The following is a 21,424-nucleotide window of genomic DNA, read 5'->3' on the forward strand; positions in this document are numbered from 1 at the left end:
GCAACTCTGATGCAAAAACATTCATCCGGAAATTTCAGATGTCCTCAGGCTCGTCTCAATTTTAATGATGGGCTAGTTGCTTTGGATCCTGAATATTACGGTTATCGTTTTTGCCTGTGTGATGTTGGTTATTACGGCCGGAGAAGCCACTGCTTGCCGTGTATGGAGGGTGGTGTTTGCCAGAGTCAAACGCTGCATTATCAGCGCATGATAATGAAAACGGGTTATTGGCCTTCATCGGGGAGGGATAACAATGTAACTCACCTTGTGAAATGCTCAAGCAAGTTAGGTATCAGCTCATTTAGCACATCTCCCTGCAACCCCAATGGTACCTGCGATTGTCAGCTCAAATTGTTTAAAGATAGCAATGGGACGGAGGCCAAACCAGGAACAATATGCACCTCTTCTTGTCTTTGCCACAACGGTAACAAAGATCGCTTTTGTTCAAAGTGTGAAGATGGCTTTTATAAGGAGGGAGTAGTTTGCAAGCCCTGCAAAAAGAATAACACCAGCGTGTACATCTTGATTTGCATCGTTTTAGCCTTGGGCATCACAGCTTTTGTTTTTGGTGTCCTCTACGAAAGGAGGCGCCTTCTTTCCGTTTTAATTGCTTTTGCCCAAATTATCATTTTGCTGGTGTTGGCCATGTTAGACATCATTCCGGGATGGTTTTTTGAACTTAATACTGTTTTCATTGTCGTTGGTTTGGCTGGAAGAGGAAAGGACTCACGAGGAATTCTAAAGATTACCGTATTTTATCTGCAAACCTTGGATGCGTTGACTTCCAACACTAATATTTGGCCCTTGGGTGTTCTAGAAACTCAGCAATTTTTGAGCAGCATCTTCAACCTTCGTTTCTCGGGATTTGCTTGTGTGTTTCCAGATTTATTCACACCGCTCGGCGAGCTTATTTTGCTAGTAGTCCTTCCTGTCGCCAGCATTTCGGTCCTTTGGTTCTACTTCTCATTCGTGTCTTCTCTAGTAAGACTTTGGCAGCCATTTGATAGGCTACTCCCATCGCGAAGCACTTGTTTACAGCTTTGCATTATATGTCTTAACCTCACTTATTTTCCTATTGTAAAAAAAACGGTCTCACTTTTGGCTGAGTGTGATGAAGACAGCGGTTACCATTACTTACGAGAGGCACCGTGGCAGGAATGCCATGGTCATGTTTACACAGTGCTGCAGGCTCTCGCCTACGTTGCCTTGATCATCTATGTCATCGGTGTACCATTCGGCTTGTTTTTACCTCTCCTGGTAGTATATGTGCGAAACAGAGAAAACCTCGACGTCGAAGAACAGCAGGCCGTAGACAATGTGCTAGGTTCCATCTTCCTTCCATACAAGGAACAATTCCGCTCCTATTTTGAGATTTTCTTCCTACTCAAGCGGATGTTACTTGCGTTCTTTCTTTCTTTCATCCCGCAAGTATCCACTTTTCAAACAATCGCAGTATCCTTCGTGCTTTTGGTCTTTTTATGTCTTCAGCTTCTTCTCTGGCCATATGTCGATTCTTATCAAAAAATTCCTTTGGAAAACACGGCGGAGACTTTGGTACTTTTTACCCTACACTTCTCTTTCACAAACGCTAGATATGTATTTCTGAATGCAACCTCATCTATGTCTATAGTATGGATACTTATCGTAATCAACTTGGTGGTATTGTGCTTCATATTTATTTCTGTAATAGTGCTGCTCGGAACGGCAAGGGAAGTGGCGAATGCTGATGATGAAGATGAAGTCGGAGATGGGGTAGGTGCTGGTGATGCAGATCAAATACCAGGCAATGCAGGTGCTCCCCCAGCAGGACTGGATGAGGCGGAACCGCAAGCCACTGGGGCCAGTTCCAACGACCCGTTACTGCTAGATCGGGCTCCACCCGAAGTATAAAACACTGCCGTATTCCCGGCATAAAGCATTTTACCAGGAACTCAGAGTGTTTTATCGGGTATAAAGATCATGCACGTAACGTTTTATCGGTGACGTGATATGCGGTTAGACTCATGAATTATGAATTACATTGTGACGTATTAAGTGCCCGTGGCAACAGGAAAGCCCAGAAAAATCAGTATGTTTTGGCTTTGTTCGTATCTCAAAAACTAGCTCTGTGACCCCATCTGTTATTGCTGGAAAGTGATTAGCGGTCCACGAAGAAACTCTCTGCATTCGTGGTGCGGATTAAGTGCCACCTTAAGTTTTCAAAAATCACAATCGCAATTTCATAAAAAACAAATACCGTAGAATCCCGGTTATAAGCCCTGGGCTTGCACAATTTCGTAAGGGTTTTTGGGTGGGCCTATAATCGGGGGGGCTTATAATAGGGAGGAAAAAAACGTCTAAAATCCGTCGCTAATGTACCGCCTAATTATTGTTAACTGTATACGGTACCCGGTATAACAGGGGTATAACCGGGAGGAAATTTCTATTAGCAGAGAGGTGGGCTTATAATCGGGGGGGGCTTATAACCGGGGGGGCTTATAACCGGGATTCTACGGTATTTTAATGCTACCTCTAGAGTTGACAAATCACCTTTAACAATTATTTTTAACCACAAATTAAGGGATTCTGGTGTCATGATGATGGCATTTATGTCAGTAAACTCCGCACTTTCCCTTTGTCGGCTGCGAACGAGCAGCTTTCTAAACTTGGCTCTTTGTTCATCCTCCGCATTTGCCAATCCTTAAAGACTTTAGACGCCCATTTGATAGCACTTCGGGTTGTTTCGGGGACAATTTTGCGCTGTCAGGCTCATGTAACTCGAAACCCAGGTCAAGACCTACGATCATTGTAGATATAGTCCGTCTTTGCAATGGCGGTTTCATGTCTGTCTGCGAGGCAGGCAACTTCCCTCGAGCATCTTTTCTCTCTTCTTCCGTAGTTTTAACGGGACGAAAACGTGTTGGGATTCTTCGAATTCAACTTTTCATTCAGCTGACTTCTCCACTGGGGTCTCACGAGATCGAAAGTAATTTACACAACTATAGCTGACCGTAGCTCGCCATCCTTTGTTATTTTGCCTGCTTTTGACATTTTCCAATCAACCGTGGGTGCATTCAGTATAGTTTACGCCGGCGAATATATTCGGGCGGCGTACGGTTTTAAAATTTTGCGGCGTACTGGCTTGTAATCGGAGATTTTGGCGTATAGCGGCGGGCGATGAAACCAAAAAAAGATGTAAATGTTCTTGTTCTTGTTTTTCACACGAAGTATTGCTCAGCACATTGTTTCCAACATTTATCAATAAAGGGCAAAATTACTGAGCGCTGATTGGCTGAGACAGAGGGCATTTTTTCTTAATCGAGGACATTTTTGGTAATCAAGAGAGGGCTTGATTACCTGTCAATGATTGGTTAATCCGTTGCATAGCAACGTATAAATTTTGCCCTTCATTGCGTTTTGGAAATTTGCCCTCGTCGCTTGGGCAATTTTGGAAAATTTCCAAAATACTCGTGCAATTAATCCTTAAAAGTACTCGGCCTCGTGTGATTACCTATACAAAGCAACATTTTCTTAAAAGTATATTTAATTGCCGCGCGTAATTGCCGCGCGGCTGCAAGAGACTGGTGGCATGGTTAGCCGCTTAACAGATACTCATAGAGGCGTGGAATCGTATCTTCGGCGTGGAGGTTATGCGGAATGCACCGTCGTAATCAACTCGTTTTTACCTCAAAATAAAAATATATTAAATAGCAATACCTTAGACATGAAATTCTCCGGGGACGTTGTTCAAGCCGTTCAAAACACTCACAGTGCGTGTTTTATCACGTCTATTGATTTTTATATCAAACCGTAAAAGTCCATTACAGGGAAAGGTTACGTTTATACAAATGTTGGCCGTGTAGCACTTATATTTTAAACAGAGTTAACTGAATAGAGTGTAATGTGAAGTGCTAGATTTCTATCCCATATGAACCATTAGTTGGTAATATTTTTTATATTGCTGATGCTGCCTTGGCGATTTTTCCTACTCTCTTTCTCTCCGAAATCTCGTCCCCAAAGCCCGCCATCTTAAACGTTAGGTCAAGATCAAGAAACGAAAGCGGAAACGCCGGCTGCGAAAATCATATGACTTCCTCGTGCAATTTTGTTATATAATAAGTGCTAAAAATATCACTGAATTCTGTTTTTTTCCCGTTTATGGTGATACTGATGCTAAATGCCAAGGTAAAAAGTCAAAGCTTGGATTTTGTGACCATATCTTTAGAATACGTGGCTGTTTAAACACTGATAACAGCAACCAAGATGCCACAGAGAAGTGACAATTTTTGCGGGCTGGTGACACTGGTGGTTTGGTGGTTTTACACTGCTGGAGGTAGGAATTAGTGCTAGAACCTACGCTAGGATGCAAGGAAGGAAGCTCTCCAAGATCCCGGTGTATGACATTTGCAGACTGCAGATCGCACACTAACCCCAACTTAATCCTAACTCGCAATTTTGATTGAGGACTAACCGTTTTTAAATGAGTGCTTAGACGTGAGCAGTCTGCAGACTGTAGTCTGCAAATCATACACCTCCAAGATCCTTGCCTACCCTGTGAACTTTGCTCAGACGTAATTCCTATAAGAAGGTGAAACTGGTGAGGTTTTTCATGTCAATACACAGTGAACAAACGAGTTTTCTTTCTTCGTTGAAAGACCATTTTCTTGGAATTTTTCACCACCTGGAGCTTGTTTTTAAAACCGGAAATCGGCATCATTTTCTGTTTCCTGTGCAAAGCAAAAATGCTTGTCGGTGTGCATGCAGTAAGACGAGACAATTCAAATATCAATGTCTTGACTTGTTCGAGAAATAAACTTTGTCTAGACCTTGTGGTCAAAATTCACTTCGCACAAGGTCAACTACTGTGATTCAGCCTGTCCGGCCATTGACATCTGATTGACATCTTGGTGCTGTGTTGTTAACGACATCATCTAAACACAAATTACGGTGCAAAGAAATTCAAAGTGGCACACGTTTACAGCCTTGGAACATTTGACGGCTTAAAAATTAAACTTGCACTTGGGTCGACCCGAGGCTCTGGTGACGAGAATGCACTTTAAAGGAAACCTCCACTAAAACAAGAATACAACTTCAAAACATTTAACATAATGTTTACAATAAAAATTGTTCAAACGTTTTCTAATGGAATCGTTTGTATCCGAGATAAATGAATTTCAAAAACGATTGTTTTGGTTTTCAAATTTCCTGGGCGCCGCCATCTTGAATAATTGTGACGTGTTATGGTTGCTCTTTTGTATTTGCACAAAGAGCTTTTGTTTTAAAACAATAGGGCAACCATGACACGTCACAATTATTCAAGATGGCGGCGCCCGGGAAATTTAAAAACCAAAACAAGCGTTTTTGAAATTCATTTATTTCGGATACAAACGATTCCATTGGAAAACGTTCGAACAATTTTGATTGAGAGCATTATGTTAACTATTTTAAAGATATATTCCTGTTTTAGTGGAGGTTCCCTTTAAAGGTGAACCGTGCACATGCGTAAAAGCGACATCGCAGAGTTGTCACGACATGCAATGGCCTATTCTTGGTTTTCACGTGACATCATCAAAATTAAAAATCAAGGAATTATCAATCCTTTTGAGATTTTAGTTTAGTTTAGTTATTAGAACAGCTGAAGACTTAATCGTTTCACAAATTTTCAGTTTCATAGGGGTTTTCGTCTTGTGATAAGGCAAGGTTGAATTTCTTTGCTTTTGCGTGACACGACATTAAAATGACGAGAATGCTGTCAAGTAGGTTAAAAAGGTGACTTATCTGCTGAGATTTTGCAATCTGAACAGTCCTTGTATGACAATAAATACTCATATAGATGTTTATGAGCCCTGAGAAAACTCGATGACATATGTTTTTGTTAGCTTCCGGCCGCCATATTTGTGGTCCTCAGACCCGGGTTCTCAGAGGGACACAAACATGGCGTCTCCGTACAAGGCCCTATAAATTTGAGTAAAACATTTCTTCGAATATTCCCCGCACAAAACATCGCACAGGCCTGAATCTTTTCGAGACTGTTTGAATATTCATCTTCTTTTATCTCATTGATTCTTGACTTTATTTGTTGAATGGTTTTGATGATGGTGTGACAATGAAAACCGACAATGTAAACTCAGCAGGACCTCGTTCAACAAACTCTTACCCTTATCAGTGCAAGCCTTTCATCCAGCTAGCATACAACTGAATCAAAACCCCCTTAACGCCGCGTGACGTTTTCTTAATTGCCTGTGACGATGCACGTAAGATATTGGAGCGACAGCAACAAAATTCCGCCGACAAAATTTTCCCGGAATTTCGAAATTGAAAGTAATTGAGTCAACATTAAGCGGGTCAAATGGAGCAATTTTTGGGCACTTTTCTTAACAAAGTTCGCCTCGATACACAATCAATTACGAGTTGGGAGTTTCGTGAAATTTCTGCCCGCAGCGTAACAATTTTCAAACGTACTCCCAACAAAGCTATAGATATATCGGCGAAACAAAATCCGCTGAAACTGAAAAGACGAAACACAGCATGAGATCCATCCACAAAGATATTAGAGCCGCGGTTCACTATTTAGCACAGGCGCACTCTGGGGTACTTTTATCTCAACATGCAATCAATTTTCAGGCTATACCAATAAAATGAAAGACGCACAATTCGTCTGATATGATATGAGATTTTATTATTTATGCACGGTAAAATCATCAGCTAAGATTACAAACAATGCTAAAATCTAAATTACAAAAGGTAAAATTTTAAAATGATTACAATAAAATACAATTAAACTATATTAATTCTAAAGCTGCTTTCCATGAATGCCGTGCTTTATACTAAAATATGTCTTTAATCAGATTTTTGAAAAGCCCAAGAGACTCTGCTTGTCTCGCTTTGAGGGGTAAGCTATTCCAGACAGTAGCACCTCTATAGCTGAAGCTGTTTCTATAATAATTTGTCCGCGGAACGGAACATTAAGCTTTCTTTCAGAGTCTCTTAAACTATAAACAGATTCGCGGTTTGTAAATTTAGAACATAGATATTCCGGTGCTAGCCCCTGAAGACACTTATAGACCATTGTGGCCAGCGCAATTTGTTGCTGGCTAACTAGATTTTTCCAGCCTAAAATTTTGAATAGCTCGCTAGCATTTGCATCAAAATTAGAGAAGGTCAAAACTCTGGCTGCTCTATTTTGCAGTTTTTGTAATTTGTCATGTAACGTGATACCACAGTTTCCCAAGACGACATTGCAGTAGTCAAAGTGCGGTTGAAGTAAAGCGTGATAAATAGAGCGCAATGTCGTCTGAGGAACGAGATGCCTTATACGTTTGAGGGCTCCAATTCCAGAAGCTACTTTCTTTGTCAGTTTATCGACATGGCTACTCCAGTTAAGATTATTATCAATAAGCACGCCCAGGGATTTAGCAACAGAAACTTGAGTGATAGGAGCACCATTAATCTTGGGAATTGGAGGATTTGTGAGAGCATACAACCTCTGCCTTGATCCAATCAGCATAAATTCGGTTTTTGTCATGTTCAGGGTAAGTTTGTTTGCTATCAACCATTTTTTAGCATTTTCTAGATCATGGTTAAGACTTGATTCTATGTCACCTGTATTGTCACCCCCATATGTTAGGTGGGTGTCATCTGCGTACATCCATGGCACACAATTCGTTAGACAGTTTGGCAGATCATTGATATATAGCAAAAACAACAATGGACCCAAAATAGTCCCTTGAGGGACGCCGCAACTTAGTGAGCAAGTTTTAGAAAGTGATCCATCAATGGAACACTTTTGAGTGCGGTTGTCCAAATAGGACTTAAACCAGTTGTAAGAAATGCCATGTATGCCGTAATTATTTAATGATTTAGATAAAAGGATCTCGTGATTAACCGTATCGAAAGCTTTTTTTAGGTCTAGGAAAACAACAGCATTTATTTTTCCTCGGTCAATGTTGTAAGCCCAAGTATCCGTAGCCCCAAGTAGAGCCGTAACGGTGGAATGAATAGAGCGAAAACCAGATTGGCATTTACATATTACGTTATGCTTTGTTAGGTACGCATATAATTGGTTATAAACTATTCTTTCGAACACTTTGGCTATAACCGGGATAACGGAAATTGGGCGGTAATTGTTTAGGTCATCACGTTCCCCTTGTTTGAATAGTGGAGTGACCCGTGCACACTTCCAGTCGTCTGGGAACACACCTACATTTAATGACTGATTGAAAATATAGCACAGCGGTTTGCAAATAAGATCCGCGCATTCACGAATAAGTCGAGAAGAAAGATGGATTATGCGTCTCTAGGGGCCCTGACAGGGTAAATTCCGACAAGCGACATGGCCCAAAAAGTAGCGACAGCACATAAAATGAAATTCCGACAAAAGACATCCTTTCCCAGCAAAATTCCGGCAGTGACGTCATGCCGAAAAAGAGCCGATTAAACCCCGACACGGATGATTGTAAACTTCAGACAAGCGACACGGCCCCCCCCCCCCCACTTCCTGTCAGGGCCTCTCTCTAGTATAAAAACGGCCAATAATCCAATCAATAACCTTGTAGTATAATGCTACTCTGATCTGAAGATTGAATGAACCCAACTTACAATTAGGGAGCTTACGAAACGACGACGCTACAAAACAATAGGTTTAGCCAGCAAAAACAATGGGTGTGCACTGTGCACGCTTTGCACGTGCGTTTTACATTTTGGTAAATTTCTTTGGCGTCATCTCCTAAATAACGACGTGAAATGACCAAATTTCAGGTTCTGTGGAGGACATGAATTTTCATTTCCCTCCCTACGTTTCTAACCTGCTCATACCAGTTTTATTCCGCAACAGATACTACACATTTTAATTGCGGAACGACATGAAAAAGTTGCGTAATGACACTAATAACGCTAACTTGCATGAGGTCCTCGTAACCGTCCCCGTAGCCGTCGTCGTCGTTTCGTACTGCTCCCTATTGTGTCGTGAATTAAAACTTTTCAAATTACCTTCATTAAATTTTCAAACCAGAGTAGCATCAGTGTCATCCTTAACTTAAAATATACTCGTATTAGTGTGTTAGGATAGGTCCATTCATCCGCCCTCGTGCTTGCGATTCGACAATGCGGTTAGCGACAAAGTTGGTATATATCGGAATTGAAATCGGAAGAATAGCTTACGCTTATTAAATCCTTATAAATGTAGACTTGAAAAGATTTTTCCTCGCTCTTCGTAAAGTGTCATTGATTATCTTACTGGCTCGATCGCATTTCAGTTCTGCGAGCATTCCCCAGTCATTACCGCCGGAAAAGTAAAATTCATCATTTCAAACTAGCGTTTTTGCTAATTTTACAGGATATGTCGCCGAAGGAAAGAGCTTCTACATTTCTCGCAGCTCGGGCAGTGACAGCTGGATATGCGATCAGAAGAATCCTTGTAACACCATTTGGCGGGCAGTCACTTTAGCGTCACATGACGATCGCATTTATTTAGACGGCACCAACACTGACAAAGATCCCTACACCTGTCTAGGAGGAACGTCGGTGCATCCGGATATTTGTATCACTAAGAGTCTGTCTCTGATAGGATATGGCAATCCGTTGCCCCAGATACGATGCTCTAAGGGAACAAGTTTGACATTTAACGGCTCTGTTCTTACAGAGGAAATGCACGTTACTTTAACAGGCCTTACTTTTAGGCAAAGTTCTATAGCGTTTCATGATTCTTCTGCTAACATGGAAAATTGTAAATTTGATGACAACAAAGAAAGCGTGAAGTTCGAAACGCGCAATAAGATAGTTTCACGCCTTCATATTATAGATTCGACCTTTTCTGGAAACAAGGAGTGTATTGCAGTAGTTGTCAACGGTGCGACAATCAGACACTCACAGGATATCCAAGTTCTGGTTACGTTAAAAAATTCCTCCTTTAATGGCAATATCTTATCAAATGAGGGGACGTGTATCTCATTCACTGAATCGCTTCACACCAACCAGACGCTAAGCTGCAACATTATCTTAGAAAATGTAATGTTTTCTCGCAATAAGTTCAATTCAAGAGGTCTTGTTTTCTTGGAGATGGATACGAACGGTAACCAGAACATTCACTTTCAGAATGTGACATTCCTTGAGAATAGCGGTGTATCGCTCGGCCGAGATGTCTCCACGGGTCAGTTCGGTGACCGCAGTGAATGCATCGTTCGAAGCTCTCGGGCTGCAGTGACAATTTTGATCAATTCCAGCCGTTTTAAAAGTCAAAGTGCACGGTCATTTGATATCATTGCATCGCACATTTCACTGCTCATCTATTACTCCAGTTTTATTGGTCACAAAGTGGCAGGAAATGGCGGAGTCATATCTCTAACAGGAACTGATCGTCATGAACTAAGGACATTAAACGTGTCCAATTCATCATTTGTTAACTCAAGTGCGGCTCAAGGTGGAGCTATCAACTTTGAATGCATCAATGCTTGTAGCGTTAGTTTTAAAGATTGCATCTTTACCGGCAACACGGCAACGGCACTCAATGGAGGCGGGGGTGGGGCAGTGTACATTGGTTCACCTGAGTCGATCATCAAGGGTGCGAAAAATGCAACCGACACCACATTCGGCGAAGCATTAAGCATGACCTCATCAGGAACGTGTCTTGTTACAATAGAACGCTCGACGTTTTCAAATAACAACGCCGAAGGCTCGAATGGTGGTGCGATTTCCATATCTACGAAAAGCCAAACATCTCTCGTCCTTCAAAACGTGACTATGGAATCGAATAGAGCGAAGTACTCCGGGGGAGCTATTGACATTTTTACCATTTTCTCACTAGTGGTTGACCAGTCACTTTTCTGTGATAACACATTGACTTATAAAGATGGCAGTGGCGGAGGCATAAGCATACGAAACATGGAATCGTCAGGTGCGGGCAACCTTATAATAGAACGTTCAACCTTTTCAAATAACCACGTAAACTTCAACGGCGGTGCTATTTTTATACATGCTAACAACCAAAGTGTTCTTAGACTTCAATCAGTGGCCATGTTATCTAATAGCGGGGAAAAAGGAGGAGGAGCTGTTGCCATCAATTCCATTTATGCCCTTGAGATATACAATTCTCGTTTCCTCAACAACATAGCCTTCTCAAATCGTGGTGGAGCGATTTACGTAGACAATGCTAACAAACTTGAGGTACAAGGATGCCATTTTCATAGCAATTATGCTGGGGGACAGGCTGGTTACGGAGGCGCAATGTGTGTCACATCTGAATCTTCTGCATCTGTTTTAGTAACTAACTCGACATTTTACAATTGCTGTACTCAGACGGCTGGAGGTGCTTTCTACCTGAGGACTAAGTATGGAAATGTATATCTTGAAGTTACGAGGTCTCTATTCGTGAAAAATCATGTGCTTGAAAACTTCGGGGGGGCTATGGCAATTTACGTGGAGCCAGACACACGGAAAGATCCAGGATTAATCAATCCACGTTTTCAAAGAAACCTGTTATTTCAAGATACAACCTTTGAGAGAAATACGGCGGATTTTGGTGGCGCTCTGCATTTAAGTAACGGTGAAGCAGAATTTCAGAATTGCTCTTTTATAAACAATTTTGCGTTAAATTTAGGTGGGCACATACAAACGGAGCCTGGAACGACAAGTCTTTGTATTCGAGGCAGTGTTTTCAACCAAACTATAAACGAGCTACAACTAGGAGACAAAAAGTACAGCACGGGCACATTCATTGCTACGGACAGTTCAGGAACGCTGACATTAACGAAGACCTCCTTGAACATCAGTATCCCTCGAAGTAACAGTCCTCTTTTGCAAGTAAGAAATGGAAGACAAGTAGATGTTGACAACTCGACAATGCTGAGTTGTCCCGTTGGGAGTAAAATGCAAATAATTCATTTTCAAGATGAAGTGAAAAGTGTAATATCCTGTCTGGAATCCGGTAAACTATTCACCACTCTGGTCACAACTGTTGAAGTTAGTTGTTCAGTCTGCGAAGGGAATACCTACAGTCTTCAGCGTGGTCGTGCCTTTGGACTTTATAAAGCCTCAGGATTTGAGTGTCCTCTCTGCCCATTTGGAGCAAACTGCTCTCAAAACATAGTCGCTGAACCTAACTTTTGGGGCTTTGAGCAAGTCAGTCCCCCAAAATTACAGTTCACTATGTGTCCTATGGGTTACTGTGCTTCTCCTAAAGAATCCGAATTTCCCGATTACAACAGTTGCCAGGGCAACCGTTCTGGCATATTGTGCGGACACTGTAAAGAGTCTTACACGGAAACACTTTACTCTACAAACTGCAGAGCGTCTCACGAGTGCAAAGATAACTGGATTTGGCCCGTGGCTTTAGTTTATGTATCAATCATGGCTTTGTACTTTACATTTAAGCCTCCTATAATACCCTTGATCAAAAATCACCTCCTTTGGTTCAAAGAACACGGACCGTCAAACCAAGATACTCACTTTGATAGCGGTTATTTAAAGATTATTTTCTACTTCTATCAGGCAGCAAATCTTCTGCTGGTCTCTGAATCAGCAGGATATTTTCTCAAAACTAAATTTATGGGGCCGTTAGTTGGATTGTTTAACTTTCAGCTAAAGTTCTCACCTAAGGGGTTCATTTGTCCCTTTCCTGGTCTCACGGTAGTAACAAAGCAGTTACTCATAGCATCTCACGTCTTTGCCACGTTCCTCATGATAGGGATCTTCTACTCATTGCATTGGGGAATTCACAAGGTTCGACGTCGAGAGGCCCCGTCTTTTGGACCCTACATTGGTGGTATTTTCCAAACCATGTTGTTAGGATACAGCACTTTTGCGTCTGTGAGCTTCAACCTTCTTCGCTGTGTTCCCATTGGGTGGGACAAGCGTCTGTTCTACGATGGCAACGTTGTGTGTTTTGAGTGGTGGCAATATCTCCTTTTGGCATTTGACTGCGCGTTTTTTGTGCCTTTCGTGTTTGTCTTGCTATGGGGTTCTTTTAAGTTGTACGGTCGAACCATTTCCGTGGGTAAGTTTCTCCTGGCTTGTTGTTTGCCGTTACCAACTTTACTCTACTGGTTATGTGTCGCTTTGTTATGTAGAACGCGACCTTCACCGAACGAAGAATTGCCTCTGGGCCAGTCGTCAATGATTTCTGTAGAGAGGGTTCTTTACGACTCTTTCAAGAGGCCTGAAGAAGGGAAAAAGCTGTCTTTGGGCTGGGAAGGCATCATGATCGGTCGCCGACTCATTCTTATTTTGTTGGAGGCATTTATCAGCAATCCCATGTCTCGGCTTTTCACGATGACTTTCTTTGGTGTTTTGTTTCTTCTTCACCATTCCTTGACTCAGCCGTTTCGTAATGGTATTGCCAATATACTGGAAACCATTTCTTTGCTGTGCCTCGTGATGTTGGGGACAGTTAACACATTTTTTGCTTCTTTCCAATCGTTTGCTGTTCCATTAGACAAATCTCCCTTTACCCCGTTGTCGCACGCCTTTAAAGTGGTAGAAATTGTCATTCTCTGTTTTGTGCCTGTCGTTTTCTTTCTTCTTGTGGTCGCTGCTGTTTTGTCGCTGGTGTGTCGCCTTATTGTAGCGGCTTACAACATTATTTGTCACTTGCCTCTCGCTCTCGGCTGTTTTAAATGGCATTACAGTAAACGGGGTGACGAGGTGTCACCAATGTTAGTTTAATTGCATAGTGGCCAGTGCAAGGTTCAACAGTATTTGTTTTTCACGGGTCATTTCCTTGTGAGCTAATGAATTGTACCTAAGCAAAAATCGTGAAAATCATACAACAATTAACGCGGTTTCAATGAATGGGGTTTGCGGTATATCCCGAAAACTCCGGTGCTAAAGGTCTCTATTATCCCAGGTTCTCGAAAGCCGGTAATGTATGAGCTATGAACTTTCCCTGCGCAAAAGGCACGGAGACAAATTTAGAGTTTTCTTTTATTGGTCACGTGACCATCGGCGTGGTATGATGACGTCATATTTAGGGTGATTGGCTTACAAAAGTTGGAAACTGACCAAAATAATGCCAAATTTTCTCAAATTACTTAACCATTACATCCTTAGCAACGCACCCCAGAAAATACGTCGGTGGGCCCTTAATGATCACCATGTGTTCCGAGAAATTGTTCAACTCAATGTTATTTAGACGATACCAAACTCCAAATTTCCTTCAAGTTCCGAGATTGTGCCAGTGTAGGACATGACCTGAATAACGACCTTCTTCTTATACGTAACTGGTGTTTTGATAATTTTCTTTTGTTAAATCTGGAAAAAACAAAGCTTATGGTGTTCGAAAGTAGACAACTGACTGCAAAACTTCCCGATTTTAAAATAACTCTAATGGGGAAGGAACTTACTCCAGCACCATTCGCTAAAGACCTCTGGGTTACATTGAATCCAAACCTCACTTCAGTGATCCTCTATTTTACAAAATGTTTCATCCTGTATATCGAGCCTCGGTCGGATCAGCCGCGCCAAGCTTGCGTTGTTTAATCGTGGCCTGCTTTTAATAGTCATTAATGCTTTGGTATTCAGTAAGCTGTTTTACTGTTCATCTGTGTGGTCCACAACTTTGCCGCGCGTATCATCGATCACAGATACAAGGAAATTCGATCATATTATGCCAGCTTTGAAAGAGCTGCACTGGCTGCCTGTTAAACAACGTTTACACTTTCGCAACGCCGTTTTAACGTTTAAGTGTATGACTGGATGTGCGTCTCACCACCTAAGTAATCACTTTAAAACTCGTTCTGAGGTTTCCCAACGCACAACCCAGAATTCACGGCTTCTAAATATTCATTTTTATAGAACAACCACTGGACAGGAAACTTTTTATTACCGAGCATTGGACACGTGGAACAATCTTTGTCAAAACTTAAAAACTTTGGAATCTGTGTCCTCTTTTAAATTTCATCTTAGATCAAGGTTAATTATTTTTTTTTTAAATGAGCTGATTATGTACATATTTTATTTTTATCACTTATACAATTTTACGGAACGTTAATTAAGACCTTTTTAATTGTAGCTAATTTTCTTATTTGTTGTATATTTATTATTAATTAGTGTATTGTTCACTGAAAAGCCCCGAAAGGGGAGTGTCAATAAAGTATTGTATTGTATCGTGGAGTTTTTAATAAAGCGATATTATACTCTGGCTTGGTGGATATATAAATGATTATAACCAACGAAGCGCGTAGTTATCTATCACTTCATATCCAGTGCGCCCTCGTGGAATGATTGTTAAATATACACATATTCAATACGTAGCACAGCATAAAGATAAATTTTATGAAGTTTAACAGCTGACCAAGACTTTTCATGAACCATGTTAGCTGGCTGGCCCTCGGATGTGTTACTTATTGTTAATGCGAATTTCGTCACTTCATCTGGCATGATCAAAACATTCGCTGGTAAATACAACCAATTTGTTTCCAAATAAAACCGAAGTAAAGGGAAGGAAACACTAGTACTCAGCCATTGTTACCCCCACGGGCTGTTGCCTCCTGGGGTCCGCAGGGGTGGGCCCCGTGGACACCATGTGGTCGGGACTCATTGTTTACATGTATATGAAGTTCATCGCAGCCAGATTTCATGTGCCAAAGAAAATGGCGGCGATGTTGAGACGGCAGACGATACTTCACACGAAAACTTTCTGTTGATCAGCCTGATTACGATGTGAATCGTGATACGGCAGCATTTAGCTGCCAACAAACTCGGAGAATTATGACGGTTGAACACCCCTCAACAGTAAAAAAGGTGAGAATAACACTGCAGTGACACAGGGTTTTAATTTTTACACACGCACATTTTACACGCGCTTAATGAAAGTAACGTCAGTCAGTTGTTTTACAAGGACAAGTGACTTTCTTGCGGATTTACTTCGTTTAGTAGACTAATTATAGTAAGCCTTTCTTTTATTATTTTTATTGAATGGACGTTACATGTACAATCTCAATCAAATAATATATATATTCATTCAGAGAGGGTTTTTTCGTAAACGAAAAGACGTTTTCTGTGAAAAACCTCACATATAGCAGGTGCAAATACAGCATGGTTTTCAAAGTGTCCATGGGGCCGTTAAAACGAACATTTTTTTTCCGTGACATGCTGTGGTGGCTTTTGAAGTGATTGATTTTATTGCTGCTGCAGTGAGTGAGCCTTAAGCAAACGAACAAGGCAGCTCTTTAATCGGCGTTTCTAAAACGAGGGTAAGGGTAAGACCAAGGGTGAGGGTAAGGGTAAGGATACGAATACAGAAAGTATCCTAAAAATGCATAAAAGCTAACCTTAAACTTTTGTTTAGGTCCAATTAGGCCTAAGGTTAGCTTTTATGCATGTTTAGGATACTTTTTGTATTCGTATCCTTACCCTTACCCTCACCCTTGGTCGTACCCTTACCCTCGTTTTAGAAATGCCGGCTCTTTAATCAGGAGAAGAAAACAGTTTCGATGAAACGCAAGGGATTGTGGTCACAGTAAGAGGAAAGGCGCAAGGAATTGTGGTTATGCGCGAATGGAGGAATTAATTCTTTCCCTTCTAAGATTTTGCTGTAACGCCAGACGATTTTACTTGTCATTGGGGGACTCTCCTGTGATGACAGGGTTAAGATGCGCAGTATGATCTTGTTATGTAGAAGATTAGAGCCTGCTCTGTTTTTTCATTTTTACTTCTCGCATCCTCAACCTATAGATTCACTGTCACGCAACAAGAAAATAAATCTGAAATCGTTCAATGATCTTCAATGGAAAAGGCCAAAAACTTGCAATGTTGTAGGACACGAATCTGTTATCCACCTCTCCAATTCTCAGGTCTGTGTGGTACTTCATTTCTGAGTTATTTGACAAAGCGTTTCACATGTTTTGTATGGAGACGCCATGTGGTCCACCATGTGGCCGGTAATCAACAAAAACATCTGTTTTTCACTTTGCAATAAAAGCGCTTACTTCTGACTCACGAGATAAAATACATGATGGACTTGAAAGGCTCAAACTGCTGAGATTCACAGGGACTGACAATTTTTTTCAACCAAATAGCTTTATAACTTTGAATCATCGTGTCACGCAAGGTAACAATTCAGAAGTTCAAAATGCTGTATTTTGGAAATGAAAGATGTCACGGAGCTGGAAATCTTCACCCTCTTTCAGATAAAAATTCAAAAGACTTATTGGTTTTTTTCTTGTTTCGAGTGGGGTCCTGAAGGGGGTCCAGTTGGGGGTCCAGTTGGGGGTCCAGTTTTATACTGTCCCTGCTCAAGACTGAGTAAAATCTCCCTTCCATTCCACACACGAACACGTCGTTAAATTGCAAGCATAATTATTTAACATCTCCCTTCCCCTCAGCAGCATTTCTACAATTTAGGTAAACTGGTTATAATTTTTGTTCACTTCAGGAAAAACATGATTTTCTTAATTTGCAAACATTGTTTTTGTGGAAGTTGATCCATGTTTAGGGCGAATAACAAGAAAGCTTTGGTGAATGTGAAAGAAATGTGGAAGGATACAGCACAACTAATGATAATATTATAAAGTGACTGTGAATGTACAACATACAGCTAATTACATTAAAGAGTCAACAATAACTGGGTGAACTTAGTGGTAAAAGCCGAGGTAAACCCTTGCCTTCCCCTCTTTTACAGCCTTGCGTGACTCTTAAAAACACCTCTTCATGTAACTTACTCAAATGCTGTAGTGGCATGTTTTAGTTAGTTGACACATTACCAACTCAAGTGAAGCTATGATCCTCGCAGTTATGAATGCATTTTAACAATTGCATGGAGAAGCCTGAAAATTTCAGGACTTGAATGGGGTTTGAACCCGTGACCTCGCGATGCCGTTGCAACGCTCTAACCAAGTGAGCTACAAAGCCGCTGAGGTTGGGAGCTGGTTATTTGTGGTTTCAAATGTTCCCATGTTGAATGAATCAACGATGAAATGACATATGAAATGAATTATAATTTGAACTGCGGATATGAAATCAAGTGAAGCTATGATCCTCGCAGTTATGAACCCAATTTTAACGATTGCGTGGAGAAGCCTGAAAAATTCAGGACTTCAATGGGGTTTTTGAACCCATGAACTCGCAATGCCGGTGCGACACTCTAAATGACCAGCTCCCAACATCAGTGGCTTCATAGCTCAGTTGGTTAGAACGTCACACCAGCATCAGGAGGTCATGGGTTCAAACCTTGTTGAAGTCCTGAATTTTTCAGGCGTCTCCTTCACCCCTCTCCGACTGATAGTCGCAATACTGGTGCATATGTCGCGTGGCCGCGGCCTGGATACCACAATATAAAAGAAAAGGTGTGCATGCGCTGTGCCTCTTTGTTTCATGGCGTGTTTCGGCCCACTACGTTTTTCTGTTTTCTCTGCTCATTGGGAGTGTTGTCCTTCATTACTGCAGTTTTTTAATGTCGGACATGACTGGGAAACCTCTAAAAATGTAAGTAGTTTCTATTGCCTTAGTTTTGTCGTTTTGTTGAAGCATTTATAGCAAGGATTTGCACGAATGAAGGTACGAGTCAATGACCGCCTTCTGTTTCTTTAGGATGACACTTTGTCACCGTCTGACCCGATCCATATGGCGGGTAATAGACAGCCAGACCTTGAAAAGTTAGTGGCAGAGGCTGTGGCAAATCATTACCAGTGGTCCTACAAGGTGACCTTGCCTCGCTCTCTTTACCGGGACAGAATAAACTGAAGCATAATGTTAACACGGTGACAAAATCCACCGATGCAACAACGGTGTCAACCACCCTCCAAGGGGATTGTTTCTATAATACAGAACAAGAAACTGTCATCTCTCAAGACCTGTTGTGTTTCACAAATAAGGCATTTTCCAGGTCCCTGTCCAAAGACAAGTGGAAGGAACTGACCACTTCCTGCTGTATACACAAATTAAAGACACAGAGTCCTTGCTGGTAGCTCCATTGATGGAGGCTGGGATGAAAGAGGAATTAAAAAAGAGGCATGGTTACACTAAAACAAAGGATCTCTTCTCCTTTGATGATGGCTTGGCTGAACGTCAATCTGCTTTCTTGGTTGTGGCTCGCCCCTTGTTAGCAGCCTTAGCAGCCCTTGATAATTGAGCAGGGAGAGGATGACGATCAAGGTCCTAACCCTGATGCCATTAAGGACCTACTGGAAGATGCTCTAGTCCTCCTTGGTAACGCCAACTGTAGGCTTAATGCCTGGAGGCAAAAACGCTTCTCTGAGTTCCTCACTGAAGTTGGTAAACATACTCTGCGGGAAGGTATCCCTGCAGATAAGCACCTTTTCCCGGACAAGTTTCATGCAAAGGTCAAGAGTGAACATGACCATAGCTCAACTAACAGCAAGCTTATCAGCACACCAGCCTCGAAACACTTCTCCAAAGGACCACACAGGAGGGAGCAGCCCTTTCGTGGACACTACCGCACCACTGACAACAGTCGAGGTGGAGGTAAACGGAAATGGGGATGTGGCTCAAGGTTAATCTGCAGTCCCCCAAAAGGGCCAGAACAGTGGGATCCTCCCAGCAATCTGACCCCAAGACCAGCTCGAGCTGACTATCCATTCCCATGTCTCAAAATGCTTATGCCCCCCACCAACAGATCAGCAACTTGTTTACAATTTTTTGTTCAGAATTGGAAACAAATAACACAGGACACTTGGACTTTACAAACAATTCAGCGGTACAAGATCCCCTTTTGCAGGCGCCCCAGGCAATGGCGCATGAGAGTAACCAGAGTAAAATGCCACTCGGATGCTTACCATATGGAAAAGGCTATCAAGGATTTGTTAGCAAAGGGAGCCGTCCAGAAAGTCAAGCCACGGGACGACCAGTTCACATCAACCCTGTTCTTAGTACATAAAGAAAATGGCGATTATCGACCTATCATCAACCTTGGTGCTCTAAACCAGTTCTTAGGGAAGGAGTCCTTCAAGATGGAGGGACTGCAAGTAGTGAAATCCTTAATACAGCAGGGAGACTTCCTGATGAAATTAGATGTGAAAGATGCATATTACGCACTTCCAATTAATACAAGTTTCAGTGCCATCCCTTTGGCCTGTCCTCAGCTCCGCAGGTATTCACAAAGACACTGAAGCCAGTGCTGGCAGTGTTGAGGTCCATGGGTATGCGGGTTGTGATCTACAGAGACGATGTGTTATTTGTACAACAACAGAGCAAGGTGCTGCAGAAAATCTTTGCTCAAGTGGTAGACTTACTGGAAAAGCTGGGCTTTCTGGTGAAGAACGAGAAGTGCTCCCCCATTCCTTGCCAACGTCTAATCTTCCTTGGAGCTTCCCTAGACTCCACCATGATGACCCTGTCCCTCCCTGAACCAAAACTTACCTCCATTGTGGATACCTGCCATCACCTCCTTGCTCAAAGGAGTGGCTCATTGAGGACTCTGTCCACGTTAATTGGACAAATGAGCCATGCATCACAAACAGGGATCTTGGTTGCACCACTTCATTACTGAGGTCTTTAACACCTTTACCTGCAAACAGTGTCACAACATGGGCAGGCAAGGAAAGTGATAGTCCCCTTAACCTCCCAGGCACACAAAGACCTAGAGTGGTGGGTCTCAGAGAGCAGCTGTCGTCTAAATGGCTGTCCAATTCAGCTTCCACCCATCGATCTCACAGTTTGGAGCGATGCCTCGAAAACGGGCTGGGGTGCAGCCTACAAGGGGACTTCCACTGGGGGCCATTGGAGTGTGGAAGAGATGCTGTGTCACATCAATGTCTTGAAGCTACGCGCAGCAACATTGGCTCTTAAAGCACTTCTGCAGTCCCAAGAGGCTCAACATCCTCCACTCAAACACATTCACTTGAGAATAGACAACACCACAGCGGTGGCGTACATCAACAAGAGAGGGGGCACACGCTCCCCTGCTCTGACTGCGCAAGCCCTAGAGTTGTGGGCAGTAGCCTTGACAGCAGGAGTATCATTGACAGCTCAGCATATTCCAGGCATTCAAAATGTGGTAGCAGACACAGCCTCCAGGCAGATTGAGACCAGAACCGAATGGACATTGGACAGGAAGATCTTCCAGTCCATTTGTCAGAGATTCTACACACCAGAAGTGGACCCCTTTGCATCCCGTTTAAACCACCAATTTATCCAAGTATGTCTTGAGGTACCCAGATCCGGGGGCTGTGGCTGTGGATGCATTCCTCCTGGACTGGAGCAAATGGACTTGTCTAATCCATCTTCCCTTCCCATAGTCCTTCTGCCTCGGGTACTGAGGAAGATCAAAGGGGATTAAGCAACTGCCATCCTCCTAATTGCCCCGAACTGGACCAGACAGCCATGGTTTCCAGACCTCATTCAGATGCTGGTGGATCGCCCACTGCTGCTACCCCAGTGCCAATCTCTGTTGTTTCTCCCATTTCACCCAACAGCGTACCATCCCCTGTGGAAGTCCCTTCATCTGACAGTTTGGCCACTATCAGGGACCGTTACCAAGCAACAGGCTTTTCAAAGG

General features: G+C 42.3%; 3 protein-coding genes across 6 annotated transcripts in view; all 3 read left to right on the forward strand.

Moving 5' to 3' along the window:
- LOC137983320 (putative leucine-rich repeat-containing protein DDB_G0281931) overlaps nt 1–2,452 on the forward strand; it is a 22,031-nt gene extending 19,579 nt beyond the window's left edge. For 2 of the 3 annotated variants that reach the window (XM_068830524.1, XM_068830526.1), the window contains one exon: nt 1–2,451. This exon is cut by the window's left edge and continues 1,364 nt beyond it. In XM_068830524.1, coding sequence (XP_068686625.1) covers nt 1–1,890 — 1,890 coding nt within the window. In that variant the 3' untranslated portion in view covers nt 1,891–2,451. The other variant, XM_068830525.1, reaches the window with a different exon arrangement.
- A 950-nt stretch (nt 2,453–3,402) lies between these two features.
- Nucleotides 3,403–14,971, forward strand: LOC137983319 (uncharacterized). The gene is made up of 2 exons (XM_068830523.1): nt 3,403–4,312; nt 9,314–14,971. Exons 1-2 carry the CDS (start codon nt 4,243–4,245, stop codon nt 13,633–13,635), a joined length of 4,392 nt encoding a protein of 1,463 aa, XP_068686624.1. The 5' UTR covers nt 3,403–4,242; the 3' UTR covers nt 13,636–14,971.
- A 562-nt stretch (nt 14,972–15,533) lies between these two features.
- LOC137982108 (ubiquitin carboxyl-terminal hydrolase 25-like) overlaps nt 15,534–21,424 on the forward strand; it is a 44,573-nt gene continuing 38,682 nt past the window's right edge. Inside the window, exon 1 of one of the 2 annotated variants that reach the window (XM_068829166.1) lies at nt 15,534–15,711. In XM_068829166.1, coding sequence (XP_068685267.1) covers nt 15,679–15,711 — 33 coding nt within the window. In that variant the 5' untranslated portion in view covers nt 15,534–15,678. Of the gene's footprint in view, nt 15,712–16,662; nt 16,764–21,424 lie in introns of those variants that run through there. The other variant, XM_068829167.1, reaches the window with a different exon arrangement.

The sequence above is a fragment of the Montipora foliosa genome, chromosome 13, assembly GCF_036669935.1.
Source record: "Montipora foliosa isolate CH-2021 chromosome 13, ASM3666993v2, whole genome shotgun sequence".
Taxonomy (NCBI): Eukaryota; Metazoa; Cnidaria; class Anthozoa; order Scleractinia; family Acroporidae; genus Montipora; species Montipora foliosa.

Bases quoted from the DNA above. Each gene is read 5' to 3' on its own strand.
- LOC137983319 (XM_068830523.1), top strand. From the start codon at position 4,243: ATGCCACAGAGAAGTGACAATTTTTGCGGGCTGGTGACACTGGTGGTT. The intron at 4,313-9,313 runs GTAGGAATTAGT...CTAATTTTACAG, and splicing joins GTGGTTTTACACTGCTGGAG to GATATGTCGCCGAAGGAAAG.